The sequence below is a fragment of the Rutilus rutilus genome (assembly GCF_951802725.1).
Source record: "Rutilus rutilus genome assembly, chromosome: 7".
Classification (NCBI taxonomy): domain Eukaryota; kingdom Metazoa; phylum Chordata; class Actinopteri; order Cypriniformes; family Leuciscidae; genus Rutilus; species Rutilus rutilus.
The window spans coordinates 11,758,236-11,780,994 of NC_140221.1; the positions used below are offsets into that span (position 1 = coordinate 11,758,236).

Sequence of the window (22,759 nt, forward strand, 5' to 3'; positions counted from 1 at the left end):
TGGACCCGATAATTGCTGCTTGCAGCTATATTTTTCACTGTTATGCTGATGATACTCAGCTCTATATTTCGTGCACCCTGACGAAACTTAACAATTCACAAAATTAACGCAATGCCTAGCTGATATAAAAAAACTGGATGACTAGTAATTTCCTACTATTTAATTCTGAAGAAACAGAGATTCTAATTATTGAACCAAAAACCTCTGCACGTAATAATTTAGAATACTGTCTAACACTTGATGGATGCTCTGTCAAGTCTTCGTCGTCAGTTAGGAACCTGGATGTGCTCTTTGATACCAATCTTTCATTTGAAAGTCACGTTTCTAGTATCTGTAAAACCGCATTCTTCCATCTTAAAAATATATCTAAATTACGACAAAAACGGAACTGTTAGTTAATGCATTCATGACCTCAAGGCTAGATTATTGTAATGCTCTACTGGGTGTTTGCCCTGCATGCATAATAAACAAACTAGCCTACAGCTGGTCCAAACCGCAGCAGCTAGAGTTCTTACTAGAAATATGACCATATTAGCCTGGTTCTGTCAACACTGCATTGGCTCCCTATTAAACATTGTGTACATTTTTAAATATTGCTGATTACTTGCAAAGCACTAAATGGTTTAGCTCCCCAGTAGGCTACTTGAGCGAGCTCTTAACGCATTATAGTCCTTCACGTCTATTGCGATCTCAAAATGTTGGCCAGTTGATAATTAGGGATGTATTCGAATATTCGATCTGTAATTATTATTCGATGTTGCTTTGCTGGCCGTTAATGTAGTGAATCCATGATAAATCCCAAGCACTAACTCTGAGTTATAACTCAATGCATTGGGTGGCACTGTGGAGCATGTTGATTGAATTTGATCACATAATGTCGTCGTCTGCCTCGCGAAGTTTGGAATTACTTAGATGAAAATGATATTACAAAATGGAAGTACTTTTAATCAAATTAATTAATGAAATATCACCACCACAACGAGAAATCACATGAAATCCAAACAGCAGTAGACTGAGGAAAGACAGCTGTCCATCACTGCATTAACGACTGCAGGTAAACGCAGCTGTAACGCGAATGATCAGATATGATATCTTCTGATAAAAAAAAATATTTTGAGACATATACTTTCCTTAAGTTTCATTGAGGGAAACAGGTTTAAGAACAGAAAATGCAAAGTGCTTTGAGAAACTTTGCTTAGCAAACCGTTATATTTGTGTCTCTGCAACGTCAGTCAGCGCAGCGCGTTTTCTCACTCGAGCGTGGATATTATTGTTTTTCTCAACATGAACATGTGAAACAATATAAACACGATAACCATATGCTGACTCGAGTGCATGTGTACGTTCTGTACGATAACTGCGCAGTCTGCCTTTATTAGCGGGGTTTTTTTCGTTCGCGCTGCTTGAGCTTAAATGCTTTTGTTCTTATTTTTTGTTTACACATATTGTTTAATGTTTTCCTACTAAAAGAAAACCTTAAGATATATAGTAAGCTTGATGTGTATATTGCCTAATCATTAGCTTGTTCAGAAATGGTGACAAAAAAATAAAAAATTTAAAATAACGTTTAATAAATGTAATAACTTAATACATTTTATAAATAGCCTAATATATTTATTAAACGTAATTTAAATAAACGAATATTCAATTTTTATGAGGCCAAATATTCAAATACAATATTTTTGAAAAATGCCCATCCCTATAGATAATACCTGGAATATCAAAAATCGACTGCTGGTGGTAGATCCTTTTCCAATTTAACATTGTTCGGGAAGCAGACACACTCTGTCAGTTTAAATCTAGACTAAAAACACATCTCTTTGACCTAGCATACACATAACACATTATCAACTTCTATAATTCAATGTTAGGCTGCATAAACTAGGTCAGCCAGAACCGGGAACACTTCCCATAACACCTGATGTACTCATTACATCATAAGAAGAATGGCATCTTCGCTAATATTAGTCTTTCTGTTTATCCCGAGGTTTACCGTAGTCCACCGGATCCAGGCCGTATCCGGATCTGCTGAAGGACCTGCGCCTGGACACGACGACAACGCAGCCCTGAAGTGTCAACTAGTCTCTCCCCTGTGAAGGCCTCCTTCCCTTCCCTTTACCTCTGTACAGATAAAAAGTTATCAAAATGATTCCAGTTCGCATTGATACGCGAAAGCGACTAAAAATTCAGTATTACGCAGGCCAGACAAGTAATTTGGTGAGGTCAATTTGTAAAGAAAGACTACGCACCTGAGCACATATAGACTAAACACGTAATACGCATGTGCATGCCGTCACCGTTTTCACAGATTCACGTTTAAAGTTGAAAGAAGATTCACGAAGTTTACACGAAGATGGTAACATTTCTCAAAATTTCAAAGTTTGCACTCTCGAGCCACCAAACACTGTTGTCGTGCAAATGAACGGCCAGAACACATTAAAAGTGTTCTGTTTTCACTTAAGCTAATAACTAATGTTAAGTTAACTAATAACTATTAACTAAGTTAATAACTAATGATCTTTGCAATGGCAGTGAATCAATCAAAAACTAACTTTATTGGACAGTAACTTTATTCTAGAGCTGCTGTAAAGCCAAAACAATCTGTTACTTTAATTTTCTATTATCACTGTAAAGCTGCTTTGAAACAATCCATATTGTGAAAAGCGCTATATAAATGAAGGTGACTTGACTTGACAAAATCACTGTATGCTGCGTCAAAAAGGCATTTTTATATTTTAATCTGGACTACAACAAGCCCTAGATATTGATTGAAAATGTTATGATTTTTTATTATTGATCTTATTGTAAAGTGATAACTATTGTTCTTTATTTTGCACTTTAATCTGTTTGAAACATTATGTTTACTTTATAATTTTTTTGTGTTGCTTTATTGTATTTGTGTTGAGTTATTTTTGTTATAATATCGTGATAATACCGTATACCGTGATAAAAGCTTCAGCAATTATTGTATTATTTGATGCAAGTACAGTTACACCTAATTTAAAGTGTGACCTAGTAGTTTATATAAAATTATATGTGTGCTAATTATGTCCAGTTGTATTGCCATGAGTACAGCTAGCTAGATGAATTACCAGAGTTGTGAATTACAAATATTTTGGTTTTAACACTTTTTATTCATTTTAATACACTAAAACTAAAGCTAGTTGGCATTTATTTAACATACCATTTTTTTTAGACAATTTAACTTTGACAATTTATTTAACACCCTATATATAAACTAAGTGCATAATTTGGACATGGCTATTGTTGACTATAGATATAAAGCTATACACTGGATAGTAAACACAGTTTTTTGTTTTGTTTTTACCAATTACAATTTCCTTTTAGTTATTAAAACTTCAAACCTAACATTTTAAATCTTTTGTCGTTATTATCTAAAGCTGAAGTAGGGAGTATGTTCAGCTTTGTTTAACCACATCCTATCAACTGACAGACATTTTGCGCAACTTTAAACCGCCAGCCTGATTCAGTTTAAATCATCAACTCACAAAAAAATCTCGTGTCTGTCCAAAGTCATCTTTAGTCTGGGCCTAAATTGTAGCCTGCGAGTGTTCACCTTGGTGTAAACAAAATATTTTTCCCGAGTTACAACCACTAAAACATTCAAAAAGATATTAATAAAATAAAATAAACAGATTACACGAGATATGTGTATCAAGTGCCTGAAAAGACATATAAACCAATTTAATAATAATAACTAGCAGTTAAAAGCAATGTATCTAGGTAGCTTCCTTACTCTCCGAGTGAGAGGGTAAAAATGGCAACTCGCTCGCGCTTCCACACACTGCGCGCACACTGTCCAACTACAGGCAACATGTCACGATTTCGGCACACTCAATGTGAATATAGAAGCAACTGAGAAAATATTTTAAAGTTACTCACCAAATACTAGCAAATACTGTGGGGGAAAAAAAACTAACCGTCAGTGTTCTTGAATCGTGTTATGAACAATAGGCGTGGCCTATTATATACACGCCCCAGTATGAGTAACGTATGTTAGCAAGCAGCACAGTTCCTCCTCGTAGAGCAACCACTACATGATGTGTGGGCTACCGGGTTATTTCCGTAGAATTTTTAAAACCTCTCGAGGATATTATTGTCAACGTTCATTTGGAGGTATTTTAATACGTTTTTAGAGTTCAACTACTTTCATAATTAGATGTTATCTGCAAAATTGCGCGGTATAATAGTGTAGAAGTATGTTGTATTGCAAAAATGCTCACTGGCTAACCAGTAGCTGCTAGCTGCTACTGTGAAACGTTAGACCAACAATATGCTGGTCTGTCTGTCATCCAGCACAACGTAGGCTTCTTGATTGTTTACAAAATGTACTAGTTGAAATGCAGTGTTTGGGGTTGCCTTGCATGTCAACAAGCGACAGATTTAAACTAACGTTACTGTATATCGTACCAGTTAAGCTACACCAGCTGACCACCAGCACCAAATATTGTATTTCGCCTTACAATCCAAATATACGACAGTGTCTGTCGTGCTGTGTTTGATAGTTATATTTTATTTAGATGATTCGCGTGATCATCGCGTTTAGCTAAAAATTGTTGAGCAGTATGTGCTAGTTCGGTGTCTAAAAAGACTTTACTTGAAGGGGTGTGCATAAGACTGACATGACACCTTCATAATCATGACATGACACGACACATGTCATGAATATGAAGGAGGTTGTATGCATGTTATTGACAATTGTCAATTATGTCATTTTTAATGCAGAGATGACATTGTTTGAGATGTCTTTGTTATGACAACTTGACATAAACCAATACATTATTACCTGTCAGTGTCTTTGTCATGACGTTTTGACATTACATTCATATTTTTATTGACCTCAACTACAGTGGTACGAATTTAATTTGTCAAGTGTTAATACTGGTCAGAAATATATTCATGGCACAGTTATAATGGCCTCATGACAGCCAATGTCAAAACCAACCACATGACAGTTTAATGTAATGTTAACCCATAAAGCGAAGTAGTTTCTTAAGTTTGATAATGAATCTGCTATGTCATGTTTATGACACATTTATGACAGGTTATGATGTATTGGTTTATGTCAAGTTGTCATAACAAAGACATCTCAAACAATGTCATATTTGACATGTGCCATGTCATGATTATGAAGGCATCATGTCAGTTTTATGCACACCCCTTCAAGTAAAGTGTTACCAAGACTTAAAAGTCTTAAAATGACTAAAAAGCAAAAGGAAATTCCCAATTCAGCTACCAAAAGGATTGTCATACCTCTTAGCACCAATGAATCTGTGAATCGTCAAAACAACTTTTAACAAATATATTTATACAGAACATTTAATTCGACACACCTAAACTGACTGACCTCTGTAATTTACACAGATTGGATGCACCTTTTGTCCATGACAATTGTCCTTACTAGAATGTATAAAGGTGCTAACACATCATTAGTTCTTCATTAATACTAGTGCCCCAGAGTCTCCACATAACTAAATATTCAGCATCTTTCCTCAGAAACAATGTTAGACATGCTGCTTCACAAAAAAAAAGTTTATATTCCTTGATGCTTATGTTGCTATGCGTATGTGTTTTGGTTTTCTTTAATTTTTACAGTAGATTATTTAGTAATAAATATGTCAACCATGTCAAGTCACCTTTATTTATATAGTGCTTTATACAATACAGATCATTTCAGTGCAGCTTTATGGTGATAAACAGGAAAAAAAATGCTAAGCAAAGCATCTAAGCAAAGCAGCTCTAAAAAAAGTAAAATACAATAGTGTCATTGTTAATCTGAAGTCAGTGTTGGTTCAGTTTGGTTCAAAGACCTCATCTATTATAGTTCAATTCAGCTATAAAGCAACTCTGCAGAAAACAGTGATGTCATTGTCCAGCTCAGTTTATTGGTTGTCTAAGTGTCAGTACAATCATATCAACAATATTACTGAATAATAAGTGTCCCCAAACTAAGCAAGCCAAATAGTAACCAACCAACAGCTCATCCTATTTTGAAAAAAATCAAAAAAATAAAATAAAATGATGTTGTGGACCATTAAGCTGTTTTGTATAGTGACATTATCAGGCATGAAAACTCCTCACCTTTCGGCGAAATTCGCCGTTTTAAAACCTAAAAGGGTCACCTACGTGATTTGTGCAGATCCGATGAGAAAATATTTTTTTGGGGGGGCGGGGGGCTGAGGCTGAGGCCAGCATTTATCCCCTATAAAGTTACCATAAACTTCGCAGCTTTAAAAAACAATCATCATTCCTAATGCCGAAACATGACAGCCAATACGAGTCAGAGTAACGTTAGGGCAGAAATGTTTTCAAAGTCTTACCGCGAGTCTGACAACTGGATTGCCGAACAAACCGCACGTCGGAAAGCAAGCCTGAGGTAAGTTAGCTTACAATGTTAACTGTCCTGTCAGATACAGACAGCGATGTTGCCAATGTCATTATTTTTATATTTTGATATAGAAGTGGGCGAGATAATATCGCGAGCGGGCGCGGGCGCCGTGAGCGCTGAGTGAGCAGGAACAAGTAGCAGTGTTATTCATTGCGCGGCTCGCGAGCCTCATGTGGCTCACCAAGCTTTAATTTGTGGCTCGCATGGCGGTAAATAATACGGTGATATGATAATGCATTCACTAGAGATATTTCATAAAAACATTTATAACAAGTAGGGCTTTAACATAACCCATTAAAAACTCAAAGTGTCAGCTCTATTACAAATATTTTCGATCGGATTGAAAGGGGTGGTTTATCGAGAGAACGTGAAAAAACTTGATCGATTGAAAACCGAAACTGAAAGGACGACAGATGACGCGCTGAACGAGCTGTTCTCCTGATGAATAAAGTGTCATATAAATGAATGAGTATCCTTTCATTCTATAATTCTCCTTTCACTCAGCATCTGTGAAGTGAAGCAGGACAACGGCTCACCAGTCCTTGTTTCAGATTATCATACAGACGACTTGTTTGGGGCATTTTTAATGCGTGATAAATAGTAGTAAATAGTTTTTTTTTCTCTGACACCCAATGAAACACATAGTTCAGCGGCCCACTGGTTCTTTTCTTGATTGACACTGGGCTAGCCCAATCACATCTTTAATGTGAAGTATAGAAATTAGTACAAAACTAATTATGAAAGTTTCCTTTATTTTTCAGTGCATTTGTTTTACAATATGGCTATTACTATCATGGGATTAATATTATAACTATTCTTGTAGTAGTAATGTAGACAGACACTTTAACTAAAAGAGTTTTGAATTTTTCTTTGTTTAATTTGCACCAGATTGATGAATTTAACATTAAAAAGCACAACATTTTCTTACGGGGGACCATGCCCCCGAACCCCCCTAGAGTGGCAGAGGTCCACTCATCACAGTGATCCAAAAATCCTGTGAGAAACACTGGTAATACTATGCCAATGCAGCTTACAGGTTTTTGGGGGGGATTCATCACTGTGGAGTATGGTTCAATTCTATTAATAAGTGAGAATTTTGTACTTATTTCATCTGTTCGTGTTAATACTCACGCGTTCCTACTCACTCATTACATTTATTTTTTTTATTTGGGGGGGGGGGGGGGGGGGGGGTATATATGCCGCATCCTTCTCACCTTTTTTACCCCTGACCTGTTTTCATGCCTGCATTATACATGACGGTTTTATACATCAATACAACCAATTCCAGAAAAGTTGGGACAAGAATCTGTGATTTGTATTTTATCTTGAACCTTTATTTAACTGACAATAGTACAAAGAAAAAAATGTCTGTGTTTTCACGGGCCAAATTAATTGTATTTTGTAAATATAAATGTTTTGATGGCTTCAACACACTCAAAAAGTTGGGACAGAAAACCGTCCACAATTAGCTGGTGAATTGGTAATAGGTGAGGGTTTCGTGATTGGATATAAAAGAAGCATCCACCATAGATTCAGTCTTTGCAAGCAAAGATGGGTCGTGGCTCACCTCTGTGCCAAATTTAATTGTCAAACAATTCACAAATCACATTTCTTAATGCGAGATTGCAAAGTAATTAGGTCTTTCACCTTCTACCAGAAATAATGTTCATAATGTGTTCTCAGTCCCAAAGACGAAAGCGACCAACCAGACTTTCATCAGTATTTTATCCGTCATGGAATGGGGTGCATCAGTGCAAACGGAATGGGTGACTTGCATGTGTGTGAAGGGACCATTGATGTGAAGGCACATATTGGAATTGTACATTTAATGACATCAGGATTACATCTTTTCTGGGAAGCAAGACAATGCCAGGCCTCATTCACCACATGCTACAACAGAGTGATTTCGTAGACACTCTACCATACGTATAGAGGATGTGATTGACTGCCTGCCTGCAGTCCAGATCTGTCTCTTATTGAAAATGTATGGCCCATCATGAAAAGGAAAATCAAAAAACAATAACCACGGACTGTTGAGCAGCGGTCTTGTATCAGGCGAGATTGGGCAAAAATTCCACTTGCAAATTGTTTACTGCAACAATTAGTATCCTCAGCTCCCAAATGATTAAAAAGTGTAATTAAAAGGAAAGTTGATGTGACAAACAAACCTCTGTGCCAATTTTTTGGGAGTGTGTTGCAGCCATGAAAATCAAAATTTGTTTATATTTACAAAATACAATTATGTTGGTCAGTAAAAACATTGAAAATCTTCTCTGTACTTTTACTGTACTGTTCTGTAAGAATCTGAAAGATTCTTGATTTTATTGCATTTTACAAAATGTCCCAACTTTTTTGGAAATGGGGTTGTTGTATTTGTTTTTGTTGTACTGCCTTTAAGTCACCTTTATTTATTGCACTTTATACAATACAGATGGTTTCAAAGCAGCTTTACAGTGATAACAGGAAAATTATACATTGTTCAGCCCAATTCAGTTCAGAGTTGATTCAGTTCCGTTGTAAAGATCATTAGTTATTAATTTAGTTATTTTTATCTATAAAGCAGTTCTGTGAAAATTATGTCATCATCCATTTCAGTTCAGTTCTCATACAACAGCCTCAGTACAGTCAGATCAATAATATTGTTGAATATAAAGTGTCCCCAACTAAGCAAGCCAGAAGTGACAGTGGCAAGGAACCCAAACTCCCATCAGGGGACAGAATGGAGGGAAAAAACCTTGGGAGAAACCAGGCTCAATTATTTATTTTTTTCAATGCTGGAAAGCACGATTATCATTATTGCATTTCAGTAATGGGAATTTAATGCAAATCATTGAGGATAATTAAAATCAGTTCCATCCAGACACATTACAGCCATGTGTGTGTGTGTATATATATATATATATATAATTTCACTATGTCCATTTTTTTAATTGTCTTAAACCAGCCTTTACTTTCTTTATCCAAAATATAAATGTTTTTTTTTTCCTTCTTTTGATTTTGTTTTGAAATACAACCTGTTACAATTTAACATTTTAAGGCATAAAACTATTTGAGTCATTTTATAGTGAATTAAGTTTAAGCTTCATGACAATGACAACAGAGGAAGGTTGCAGGCATGATAGTTCATCACAGGACTATGGATTTAGAGTTGTTGAGTCTGTTTACTGTGATCACTTTTAGGATTTGTTCAACTTCAGAGCCATCACTCTCTCTTCTGTACTCAGTACTCACTGGACAGCAGTACACAAGCTCAGGCTCACAGCAGTACGATGGAAGGTTGTATCCAAGCCACATCCCAACAAGCTCGGTCCAGAAGGCTATTCTGGCTGTAGGTTCTGGAGTGGCTGCCCTAAAGAACCCCTACAGACATGGTGAGGCTATACATGATACTGGATGATGTTAACCTATGCTGTAGTGATGATTACATATCGGATTCTTGATTACAGTTACAGTTAGTTTCCTTTTCAGTATTAGTGGGTGGAAAGTCCACAATTTGCCACCTAAAAGATTAGGTGGCAAATGTAACCAAACATCACTCTGCAACAGCCTTTAACAGGTTTAAATGTGGTTTTTTTTGGTATTTCCTAAATCATGCGAGCTGGAATTCTTACAGTAATCCCCATGATTCAAAACGTGCATGTATATTAACATATTTTACCAAAACAGATATGGTTGCAGTGCTCGGGGAAACCACAGGGCACCAGGCCCTGGTCAAGTTAAGGGATCGGATGAGAAATGACTCTGAAGGTTGCACTATTCTGGTGTATGTACTTTGACCATCATCATCCATAATGGACATCCAATCTCCTTGGTAATCCATACTGCTTTAATACTACCTTTATCTTCAAATTTTGTCTTTAGAGAACGTCCAAGGATCCGCTTATCTACATTAGACCTCACTCAGATGTCTGCTTTGCCAGATGGGACTTTAGGAAGAGAGTATCTTCGTTTTCTAGAAGAAAATGTAAGACAAATGAAAAACACACAAATTGTCATGTAACATATGCAAATAGGCCAAATTAACCATTGTCATCTCACTTTTTTCAGAGAGTCACCCCCGACTCAAGGGCTGATGTAAAGTTTGTTGACAGTGAAGAGCTAGCATATGTCATGCAGCGATATCGTGAAGTTCACGACCTGTTGCATACTTTGCTTGGTATGCCCACCAATATGCTAGGTGAGAGTTTTGTAACATAACACAAACCATGTCCACTTTTTCAGGTGTTTAGAGATTTGATTTGTTGTATACGTCCAGACCTATCCCATCAAAGCTGTTTTGTCACTGAAGTACATTAAGTTCCCTAGGTCATCATCAATACATTCTCTTTTTGTGATCTTTACCATCCATTAGCCACATTCCAGACTGACAGCCAGTACACAACACAATCTTTCATCTTTTGAAAGATTTTCCTGTTATTCTTTACCCACAGGTGAGGTTGCTGTGAAATGGTTTGAAGCTGCACAGACTGGCCTGCCCATGTGTGTTCTGGGGGCAACGCTTGGACCCCTCCGACTGTCTGTTAGGTGAGTTCAATGTTCCCAGTTCATTACAAGTTTTCTAGCTCTGTGGACAGCAACTGTAATATGCTGACAATTCCTAATATTATGAATTATTAAGTAATAATAATAATAGACAGCAACTGTAATATTGTAATGAATCGTCGGAGTCATAGAGATCCATTTGCAGCTTTTTATTTAGAGACAGAGTCAGACAGGCAGGGTATAGATCGGCAGACAGGAATGGTATGGGCAAGGTTTGTTTTAGGACTTCGAATGGGCCGACATACCTGGGGCTGAGCTTACGGCAGGGGAGTCGAAGTTTGAGATCCTTCGTGGACAACCATACCCATTGACCTGGACAGTACTGAGGAGCAGGACGATGATGCTGGTTGCCGTGGCGTTCCTGGCGCCGGACTGCATGTAACAGGTGGGTGTGCGCTTGATCCCAGACTTCTTCGTTCCTTTGGAGCCATTCGTGACAGAGGGAAGTTCTGTGGGTTCCCCGGACCAAGGGAATAGTGGAGGTTGGAAACCCAGTATGCACCGGAACGGAGTTAGACCAGTAGCGGGTTTGACCAGAGAGTTCTGGGCGTACTCGGCCCAGAACAGGTAACGGCTCCACTTTGTTTGCTGCTGCTGTATGGAAGTAAAATAATGTCAAATGTTTTTGAAATAAAAAAGCCTGTTGAATTGCACTACTTGAAAAAAATAGGCATTGTATTAACCATGCTTGCATTTTAATGCATTGTATTTTTAGGGCGTGCATTTTTATGGGCTGAAATTCAACATTGAATATTTAAGCTGTGAATATTTCAATTAAAAACATTTCAAACACATTTTCACTATTAAAAATTCAATAATCCATATTCACCTTTCATATTTCACTTCCAAAATATTCAAACTGTTTAAAAATACAACCTATAATATTCAACAGGCAATTTTCGGTCCATTTTATTTCGCTTTGCAAATTCGCTTCCACAAATTCAGTGGTTCAAATTCGACAGTAAATTCAACATTGACATCCAGGAACTGCAGGAAAAGCAGTAGATTGCCGAGCATACTCTCCATCTGCTGTTAGTCAACCCCACCAGCAGGTGGTGCAAAAGCGCGTGTTGTTGACGAAGACCAGCAACAGTTAGAACAAGCCATTCATTCATAAAACTCATTTACAGCAATGTAAGTGTATTTGTGATTATTATGACGGCTGTTTTATGTTAAATTCAGTGTCTTCACGGTTACTTTTCCTGTGTAGCCTACATCCATCTTTCTCTACCGTGAACGAGATTAATGTTATTCCCCGATGCGGAGATCCAATGTTACATTTTTGAGGTTGACATATATTTCTCTTGGTTGTTTAGTTGCCTTAGTATTAATTGATCAAGTGTTGAAACGAAACGCTCAGCATGAAACTTTGCGCGTTAAGTTCATATTCTGAGTCCATCTGCTTGCCTGTAGCCTATATAGTAGGCTAGCCTATATATATACAGCCTACATCCCCAATAAGGTGCGAGTTTGGTCTTTTATATCACTGTATTAGTCCATTAAGCTACGTTAAGCGTTTTGTCCCAATGGAAGGGGAATCCTTGAGTATGAGGAATTGAGGGAAACCGATTTTAATCCCGTTCATAGAGAAAGCATGTAGGCTACACAGGGAAAGTAACAATGAAGTTATTGAATGAAACATAAACACAGCTTTTGTGTGTTTATCATCTTTTCCGCATACACAGATAATCATTTTCATTTTATGAATGAATGGCTTTCTCTAACTGTTGCTGGTCTTCGCCAACAACACGCGCTTTTGCAGTTGACTAACAGCAGATGTAGAGTATGCTCGGCAATCTACTGCTTTTCCTGCAGTTCCTGGATGTCAATGTTGAATTTACTGTCGAATTTGAACCACTGAATTTGTGGAAGCGAATTTGCGAAGCGAAATAAAATGGACCGAAAATTGCCTGTTGAATATTATAGGTTGTATTTTTAAACAGTTTGAATATTTTGGAAGTGAAATATGAAAGGTGAATATGGATTATTGAATTTTTAATAATGAAAATGTGTTTGAAATGTTTTTAATTGAAATATTCACAGCTTAAATATTCAACCATATTGAATTTCAGCCCATAAAAATGCAAGCCCTAAAAATACAATGCATTAAAATGCAAGCATGGTTAATACTTTTTTTTCAAGTAGTGCAATTCAACAGGCTTTTTTATTTCAAAAACATTTGACATTATTTTACTTCCATACTGCTGATAGTATGTGCGCAGGAACCAAGCATTTGGCTGAACGGAGAAACTCGAGGTTCTTGTGGTCGGTGAGGATGATGAAGGGTTCCTTCGTTCCTTCTAACCAGTGCCGCCATTCCTCTAAAGCCAGTTTCATGGCCAGTAATTCATGGTTGCCCACGTCATAGTTGCGCTCAGCGGAGGTTAATTGACGAGAGAAGAAGGCACAAGGATACATTTTTTCGGGCACGCCTTGACGCTGGGACAGGACTGCACCTACTCCGTTGTTTGAGGCGTCCACCTCGATGATGAACTGAAGTGTCAATCATTCTGCCTCGGAGGGAGAGACGAACAGGTAGGGTGAAACCGCACCACCGATTGTTGGAATCGGCTAGGGCAATCACCGGTTGAGCCTGGGGAGACGGACGAACCAGACAGGAGAGTCTTCGATGACCAGACTGTCCGCAGTAGAGACAGAGGTGCTGCTGCAGGCGACGCTCACGTTCCTCAGGAGTGAGGTGAGTGAAACCCAGCTGCATGGGCTCTGGTGCGTCAGTGTCGTCGGGACGAGCACGATAGGAAGCTCGGGGTGTGCGTCAAGATCGAATCAGGTTGTCGATCTGAATGGCCAGGTTGATGTATTCGTTCAGCGTTCTTCCCTCATCGCGGCAAGCTAACTCAGACTGAAGTTCATTGGTGAGACCTTTTCTGAACAGGGTTTTCAAGGTGTCCTCAACCCAATTGGTCTGTGCAGCAAGGGTGCGAAACGTGAGGGCATAATCGGCAGTGGTTCTTCTCTACTGAGTATGACTGAGTATGACTGGCGTTCACCGGCATCACCCTGCTCGACGGAGTGCTCAAAGACGCTGCGGAACTGCTGGGTAAATGATGCAAATGTGGAGAAGGGAGATCACACAGGCCTCCAGATGGCAGTTACCCATTCCAGCGCCTTTCCGGTGAGGAGCGAACACACAAAAGCTGTTTTTCCAGAATCTGTGGGATGGAGTGCTGGCTGTTGGTCAAAGTAAAGGTTGCATTGGAGCAGAAAGCCCTTGCATTTCGCCAAAGCGCCGTCATACTTTTCTGGAAGAGCGAGACGAGGATTGACTGAGGTGCTCACCGTGGGCGGTACAACCCCTGGGGGCTGATCGCCGGGGTGCTGATCGCTGACGCTTGAAGACCTTGTAGGGCATTCACGAGTTCTTCGGTGAGTGACGTTGAAGGCGATTCAACTGAAGCTGGTGTTGAGCTAGCTGGGCAGCCTGTGCAGAGATCTCAGTGGTGAGCTGTGAGACGGCTGCTGGACTTTGGTGTGGCAAAGTCTTCTGTAATGAATCGTCGGAGTCATAGAGATCCATTTGCAGCTTTTTATTTAGAGACAGAGTCAGACAGGCAGGCTATAGATCGGCAGACAGGAATGGTATGGGCAAGGCAAAGAATACTCAGGTAAGCAGGCGCAGACGGTCAGGACAGGCAGAGAGGTTTCAGGTAACAGTAATACATACTGAGCAATTATCTACATATTCGGTTTATACTGGTTTAGATCTTGAACTGTTTACGGATATCTTCGACCACTCTCTGGCAACCTCGACCTTGGACTGTTTCCTGGCTATCTGATCATTCTCTGGCTCCCACGACCCTGGACTGTTACCTGTGCTTTGAAACCTCTCTGCCTGCCCCGACCTTCTGCGCCTGCTTACCTGAGTAGTCTTTGCCTTGGGAATGTGGGAATGAGGTGCAGGTGTGAGTGTAATCGGTGAAGAGCAGGTGTGTGTGATCAGTCCAGGAGAGCTGCATATTGAGAAATGTAGTTTGCCTGACAACAGTCAATACTCTGGAGATACTGGAGGAAACTCCTGCGTAAAAAATATGCTGTCAATTACTAATATTTTTTAAAGTAATAATAATAATAATTAATATAAGTGCTTTAACAAAAATACAAGCTTCACATAACTTATTATAAGTAAGTGTATTACTGTCAAAGCGAGTCAACATTGTGAGTCAACATATTGTGAGTCAACATTATTTTCTGTGGTAGCTGGCCGAATGTTAGAGGTTTGTAGAGCTTAAAGGGGTAGTTCACCCAAAAACTGTAATCCTGTCATCAATTATTCGTGTCATTCCAAATCCACAAGACTTTCATTCATCTTCGAAACACAATTAAAGATATTTGAATGAAATCTGAGCGATTTCTGTTCCTCAATTAAATGGATGGTTCAGAATGTTCATTAAGAGAACGTAAAGTAAGTCCATATGAATCGAGCGGTTTAATCCATGTCTTCCGACACGATCACTTTATATAATGAACAGAATTAATTTAGGCTTTTATTCACATATAAACATTGATCAGTGAGCATACACAGAGCATATCAAATATGGTTGACGAAAGTCAATAGTACTGTTTGACTCATGAGAAAAAACCTTATAGGTTCTTGCGGAAGCTGAAATGTGCTACCGTGACGTGCGAGAATTAACCTCATTGGTTCTCACACGTCAAGCAATCATGCTTGAGCTTCCATTTACCAAATTTTAGTGCTCTGTGTGCATTCGCTGATCAATGTTTATGTGAATAAAAGCCTAAATTAAATATGTTCATCATATAAAGAGTTCGCGTCTTTTGAACGCTTTTAAAGCGTTCACGTCTTTTTTCACAAGGATTTCTTTTGCGAAATCTGTATGAACATTTGAAGACCAGAGTTTTGGGTAAATAGACTTCCAATGGAGGGACAGAAATCTCTTAGATTTCATGAAACATACATTAATTTGTGTTCTAAAGATGAACGAAATGACTTTGGAAAAGGGTTTGGAACAACATGAGGATGAGCAATTGATGACAGAATTGACTTTTTTAGGTGAACTAACCCTTGTATGAAGTTGTAATGAAACCGCAAAATTCCTTTATGTAGATGTACAACCAATAACAAATTAAAAATATAGCTGCAAGCAGCGATACGGGGCCAAGCCCCTGCAGCAGCAGCAACAGTAGTGAAGAGCAGGAAGAGTAAAAACATCAGAAATTGAACATATATGAGAACCCAGCTGGTTCAGAAGTACAGATGAAAATGAACTCGAAAGTTATAACCATTTCAATGTTGAATTTTTGAACTGGTGGTGGCGCTATAGAGTAAGAAAACTAACGGATACAATAGGGGCTATCCCCTTCGGGGCTTGGTCCCTAATGAGTTAAATGTATTTAAATAGAACAGTGATCATTTGGATTGATTTTGAAGTGCTGAAGTGTGTTCTGTCATATTATCAATGGAAGAGTTGCTACATCTTGAATTGTAAAATAACAGGAATACAGTAAATTTGTATGTCCCCTTCTGCTGAAATTTTCCATGATTACAACCAACATTTGTCCTCACGGAGTATTTCCCATTCTTATGTGCATGTTATATTATGGTTTAGTTCATGTTTCCGTTATAATATGTCATTCTTGACCAGATGTTAAGCTTTACTGGCTCTGATGTCACCACAAGCATATTTCATAGTATCCTGCTGTTAATGTTCTGCTTCCTCCTAATGCAGGAAATTCGGTCTTTAAACAAATTTAGAAGATGAATGTTCTGAAGTAAAGAAAAATATTTCTGTTTCTGGGCAATTAAATATGACGGTTATTTTAGTACATTCATTTGATTTTAATTTGATTTAAAATCAAATTAATGTACTAAAATAACCATCATATTTAATTTTGTCCCATGGAAACATTTTAATGTTTGCCTTGAAAATATATGTGGATGATGCTCTCAAAAGCATATTGTCACCTTCCTAAAATAATTGTCCATTTTGATGATCAAATGACTTAGGCAATTATTTTAGGAAGGCAACGATATCAAGAATTTTCAGTCATATTTCACCCCAAAAGCAAAATAATTATATAGACATTTCATGCAACAATTTTCATGACTTTTAAGCACATTTTCCTTGAAATGGCCATTTACTGTAATGCAAGAAATGTTTACATTTTGATAGAATTTGTTGTATTGTCTTTAACTTGTTTTAATCAAAAATCATAATGTTACAGTAACGAGTCAAATTTGATGTGTTTGAGTCAGTCGTCTACAGTTGCTGGTTCAGTCTCTGGGACCTTGGGCTGTGCGCAGTGGCAGCCGTGCCAGATGTGTTCTGAGCGTCTTCTATGAACGGCGCTGGGACCAGAACCTTGATGAACTCAGACACCAGCTGAACATTGAGCCACCCCCTGTCAATCTGTTCCCATCCAGTAAGAAGACATCTTCAAACTCGTAGTACGGGAACCTGTCTAACTGAAATAACTGATGGGAATTTCAGCTTGTGGGAGAGCCCCACAAGGAAGCTACATACATCCCATTGGTAACAACGTTCTTCCTCACACAAGGGGAAATAATGTCTACAAATAAATGTCATGTAACTCTGAGAAAATACTATGGCATGCATAGTGAATCAGTTAGATCATTCAGGAAGAAGAAGTTCTTCTGATAAGGAAAGTTTAATAATTTCTTGTAAACATCTATTTGTTATAGGATATTAATATTAATATTCTATTAGAACTGACCTCTGGATTGTTCATTGGTGCTTTTACATTGGAGTTTAACCAGTACATGTGTGTCACAGTCACCAGTTACTTCATCCAGCTTCACTACATTTCCCAGCACCCTCCTTGGCTCACACCTGCACCTCCTTCACAATCACCTGTCAGCGATCACCCTCGTTAACTTCACCATTTAAGCACTCTCGTCCCACAGTCCCGGGGTCTGGTCTGGTCTTTACAAACATTATAAACTACTCACCCGTGTGCTACCTGATTTTCCGTTTACTTACCTGAAGTCCTGTTGTGGTCATCGTCATCCCTGCAAAAGACATTCATCCAACCAAGTCAGCCAAGTCATCGTCACATCAGTATTCCAGTTCATCGATCATCTCACCCTGCATTGCTCTATCTGCACTTAAAATAAAAACTCTGTTTGTTCACTTTGCCCTTGTCTGCCTTCGTCTGAGTGACAATGTGGCATCTTTAATTTTTACTCAACACAGTGATGTTCAATTTTGTAATTTAATCATTTGTATATTTTAATTTATATTATTTTATGATTATTTTGTTAAATTATACATATCCTTCTTTTTAACTTGACATCCAGATAAGAAAATCACAAACGTAATGAAAATGATTATAGTAGTTTGTTTTTTTGCATCCATTTCAAATGTACTGCAGCATGAGTAAAGTCTCTTATCTGATTGTGAACCAGAAGAAAAAGAATATTGTCCTCTGCTTCCCTCCAGTGGGCAAAGTGGTTTAATCTGAAGGTGCTTGTTAGGCAGTGTTGGGTAAATTACTAATTAAAAAAGTAATTAATTACTAGCTTCTACTAATTACATCTTCAACAGAGTAATTGGATTACTCTCTCTAAAAAGTATTGCATTACTTGGTAACACTTTACAATAAGGTTCATAAGTTAACTACCTTAGTTAACATGGTTAACACAAGACTAAGAATGAACAATACTTCTACAGCATTTATTAATCTTAGTTAATATTAATTTCAACATTTACTAATACATTATTAAAATCAAAGGTTGAATTTGTTTACATTAGTTAATGCACTGTGAACTAATATGAACAAACCATTAACAGCTGTTTTTATTAACTAACATGAACAAAGATTAATAAATACAGTAACAAATGTATTTCTCACGGTTAGTTCATGTTAGTTAATACATGAACTAATGTTAACTAATGAACCTTATTGTAAAGTGTTACCAATTACTCATTACTAATTACTTTCTAAATCTCATATCGACCATTTGAGCAATACAAGGATAGACTAGGCTACTCTTACAGTTTTTTTCAATCGCTAACAAGCGCTTACCCATACTTCAGATACTTTTTCTAAACTCTTAACACAGACTCACACCTACAAAACACAATTGGCCAAATGGTTAATTGTCTTCTCAAAAACACATTTAGTTAAATATATACTAACTCTTCATTTCAAAACAGAACACATGTTTCTCTGCACACACTAACTTTACCAAAACACTGGAAATCTGACTCAAAATGAAAATTTTCTGTCAAAGAATAACACTTGTTTTCACTTCACAAGGTACATGCACTCAATCAAAGTACACCAGGTTTCAAAATACTGGCTATTGTTGACATTACTAAAACTGCATAGACTTTTATGTTTCAGTTTTACAGGTATTTGCATGCAAAATATGCAATCCACCGTTTTTACACTAAATTTCTTGGTTGGGAACTGTCCACATGTACAGTACTGTTCACATTCATAAGCATTCCAGTAAAAAGCAAATCATTTTTTATTCCTTTACTGTTTACTACAGGAGGTACAGTAGAAACACGGTTTGATAGAACAGAAAAAGTTTTACAGTATTGCTTACAGTGAACAAAATATCCATGAAACACACAAGATCATTCTGAACAAAAAAACACACCCACAAAACCCCCCACAAAATTACTGTATCTAATCTCTGCGATCTTTAGGGTTAAACCACATGTTTTCATCAAGATCACATCTGATATCATCCAAGGTGATGCACCTGGGATAAAACTGCTTGGTATGTCGGATCCACCCTTGGAGCCAGCATCCATGGCTTCAAGGAGGGACATCTGGTCATGTGGCTGATGGTCATAAACCTTCCACCTTCACATTACATTTTGTCCAGGTTGACGCCATTTGGCCAGATTGAATCCTGCCTCATCTATGTATATGAATTCATGAGGGGCATGGCTGGCCTCCAATTCCATAACTCTCAAAACAAAGTTTATGTAAATCATGTCATTACTGTATACTATACTGTAACCTATTACTGTGTAGGTTACCTACTTGCAAAGTGCAAAGCTTATAGAACTGGACATTGAATTGAATATACAGTACACTATACCTGGACATATTGTCGTTGTAGCTCCTTGACTCTCACTGATATATTGTTTTTGAACTGATATCATTGCAGAAGCAGAGGTTTTTATAAACTTTCATATTGTGAAATATTAGTACAATTTGAAATAACTGATTTCTGTTTAAAAATATGTATGTCATGTAACAAATTGTGTAAAATGTAATTTATTCCTGTCACCTGTGATGAAAAGCTGAATTTTCAGCATCATTACTCCAGGAAGATGCATATGGACTCGAAAAGCTTGTTTCTTCATGACATTGTTCAAAAGCAACACATTTTGCTAGCAATCAAAATCACATTTTGCTAAAATCATGAAATTTACAAAAATGGTAAAAGTTTCATGTAAATGGTAAATACAGTAAATATATGCAGTCCATACTGTATCTAAGGTTTGGAATATTGTTTTTGCTATTGTGGGATGTTGTGTGATAACATTTGTAAATACTACAAAAACAATCCATCATTTTGTTGGGAGGTATAGATTGTCTGTTAAGAAAATTTAAGCATTATGGAAATGTGTTCACTGACTGCATATTGTGTGAAAACGACAAGAAATGTGTGAATGGTATGGCCACAAAAGACTGATGCTGTGCTAATTGTGTTTAGAGTTTTGAAAATGTGAACACTGGCTGGACAAACGCTTGTTAGCGACTGAAAAAAACTGTAATTCTTTCAAAAAAACATTAGATGTTACATTTTGATGTTAAATCCACTATTGTTTACAGTTTTTCTCGATTGCTTAAACACATTTCTTGAAACTATGCCTCATATTCTCAAAACAGTAAACACAAATCCATAACGTCTCACCCAATTCCCCAAACATCCTATTTTCAGGTCAAAATGAAGCTCTACACTCAAAACCATTCACTCTTGCTGAAAAACCAAACTTTGCCCTCAGACATCACACACAAGCCCTCAAAATCACACACACTACAACATAGTCTAACACACTGGTGCAATGAATTCAAAACAACATTTCCAAAACTGGTAAGTTATGTTGCTTGTGGTTCCCCCCCTCACAAACCTTTTCACATGATGAACACAAAAAACACAACCAATGGATACACTGGCACATTTTTATTCATTCATGTACTACACAGTACAACACACACACACACACAAAAAATTTTTTATATTTTTTTTACTCTCTCCTCTAATTTTTTTTTATGAAGTTCCTAAACGCAAGTTAGGCAGGAGTGAGCCCATCGATCAACAGCCTGAGTATATAAGCAGCCGCTTACCTCTCTCTTGCATCAGCTGTTCCAGTATCCCTCCACCTCCCCAAACTCCACCTTCATCTCAGGTACCTTGCCCTTCAATTATCATATCCTACTTTTAGCCACTGGGGGGGTATATCAAAGCTTGAGTTGAAGCTGCTTCATCAAGCCCCTCTTCAGTGGACAGCAAGCCAAATAAGTTTAACCTAATATCTTAAAGATTTTATGGGCAAACAAACTCGTTAAACAGTATTTACTTACAGTAAGATGTGTGTGACCATCATATGACAGTAAAAGAGCACACACAAAACCTTATTCTAATATGGAATTGTATTGGAATGGTAAAGAGTGTTAGTAGGTGACAGGAGGGCCTCGATCCACTCAAGGAGACAATATGATGAACACGTCTAAGAATGTTCCACGTATGGTTGAAATACCATCATTTGCCTAGAAAGATAACATTCTGGGAGTCAAGACTATAAAGGATGAAGGATGGCCATGCAACTTCACTGTTACACTCTGCAGCCACTCTGTGTGACTGTACGACTGCTGGCCTTTTCTTGCAAGAAAATAAACCTCACCAAAGACTATTGGAAATGTTTGTCTCTTATTCAGTGATAGAATTTTGTTTGCCACCACACCTCCCTGAAGGTTCTCTAGGCGACAGTAAAGCGTCTCAAATTTGGCTTTACTCGTAGCCCAGCCTCCCTCATAGTCATACCATTGATAAAGACATGGGCAACTAGAGTGGCTTGAATTTCATCTGAGACTGCTTGTCTTCTTGCCCTTTGTCCTCCTCCTCCTCCTCGAAATTTTAGTTCAAAAGCCTGGTTATAGTGTTTAAGCAATCGAGAAAAACTGTAATATAGTTATAATTGTTCTATAGTCTATAGTATACTGTATTTAATGCAATTACGGCAGAAGTAACTTTAATTAAATCACAGTAATCCCTTACTTTACTTTTTCAAGGACAAGGTAATTAAATTACAGTAATAACTTAGTAATGAGTTATATATCCAACAAGGAGGCAGTTCATTTGTAGACATGCTTAAAGCAGATTTACCAAGTGTAAACATTCTATTCTATTACACATAGTCAATGTGTAAAAAATGCACTCAATATGTATTTGCCAGATCATTGTTATAACAACAACTTACAAATGCACTCTGTAACTAAATCGTAATTTAGTAGTGTGAGCTGGTAATATTTAGAAGATGAGGCTGTCCAGCCAGGATGAGAGACTGCTGCAAGCTGGAATATACTTGTTTTTTTATGATGTAGTCATAACGTTACTGGAATATGGCAGAGACTTGCAGTTTTTTTCCTGTCAATTTCAAGAGTTCTTTCCCCTAATGATGGTATCTTCTTGGGGGGTTCGGTTCTGATTAATTCGGTTCGGGAGTATAGATAAAAGCCCGCCCGCACTTACAATTGATTGGTTGGGTCCTTACATGCGCTTCGTGAGGCACACGAGCACACACACGCAAGGTCTCTCTCCCTCTCTCTTCACGTTCTTCT

General features: G+C 37.7%; 2 protein-coding genes across 7 annotated transcripts in view; one reads left to right on the forward strand and one right to left on the reverse strand.

The window, feature by feature from the left end:
- The window catches only part of traf2b (Tnf receptor-associated factor 2b), a 28,528-nt gene extending 24,519 nt beyond the window's left edge, over positions 1-4,009 (reverse strand). For 2 of the 5 annotated variants that reach the window (XM_084413210.1, XM_084413209.1), the window contains exons 1-2: positions 3,904-3,977; positions 1,994-2,121 (exon numbers count right to left, since the gene is read on the reverse strand). The gene's annotated coding sequence lies outside the window, so the exon portion shown is untranslated. Of the gene's footprint in view, positions 1-1,993; positions 2,122-3,903 lie in introns of all 5 variants that reach the window. The other 3 variants (XM_084413212.1, XM_084413211.1, XM_084413213.1) reach the window with 3 other exon arrangements.
- coq4 (coenzyme Q4 homolog) lies at positions 3,994-18,088 on the forward strand. 2 transcript variants are annotated; one of them, XM_084413217.1, is made up of 7 exons: positions 3,994-4,137; positions 9,634-9,780; positions 10,076-10,172; positions 10,271-10,373; positions 10,457-10,586; positions 10,840-10,933; positions 17,187-18,088. In XM_084413217.1, exons 1-7 carry the CDS (start codon positions 4,059-4,061, stop codon positions 17,377-17,379), a joined length of 843 nt encoding a protein of 280 aa, XP_084269343.1. In that variant the 5' UTR covers positions 3,994-4,058; the 3' UTR covers positions 17,380-18,088. The 2 variants fall into 2 exon arrangements, with proteins under 2 accessions (XP_084269343.1, XP_084269342.1); XM_084413216.1 differs by lacking the exon at positions 3,994-4,137 and adding an exon at positions 6,183-6,397 and having other exon boundaries at positions 9,590-9,780; positions 17,187-18,086.
- The last annotated feature ends 4,671 nt before the right edge of the window (positions 18,089-22,759 follow it).

Bases quoted from the DNA above. Each gene is read 5' to 3' on its own strand.
- coq4 (XM_084413216.1), top strand. From the start codon at position 6,285: ATGACAGCCAATACGAGTCAGAGTAACGTTAGGGCAGAAATGTTTTCA. The intron at 9,781-10,075 runs GTGAGGCTATAC...TTACCAAAACAG, and splicing joins AAAGAACCCCTACAGACATG to ATATGGTTGCAGTGCTCGGG. The intron at 10,173-10,270 runs GTATGTACTTTG...TTTTGTCTTTAG, and splicing joins GAAGGTTGCACTATTCTGGT to AGAACGTCCAAGGATCCGCT.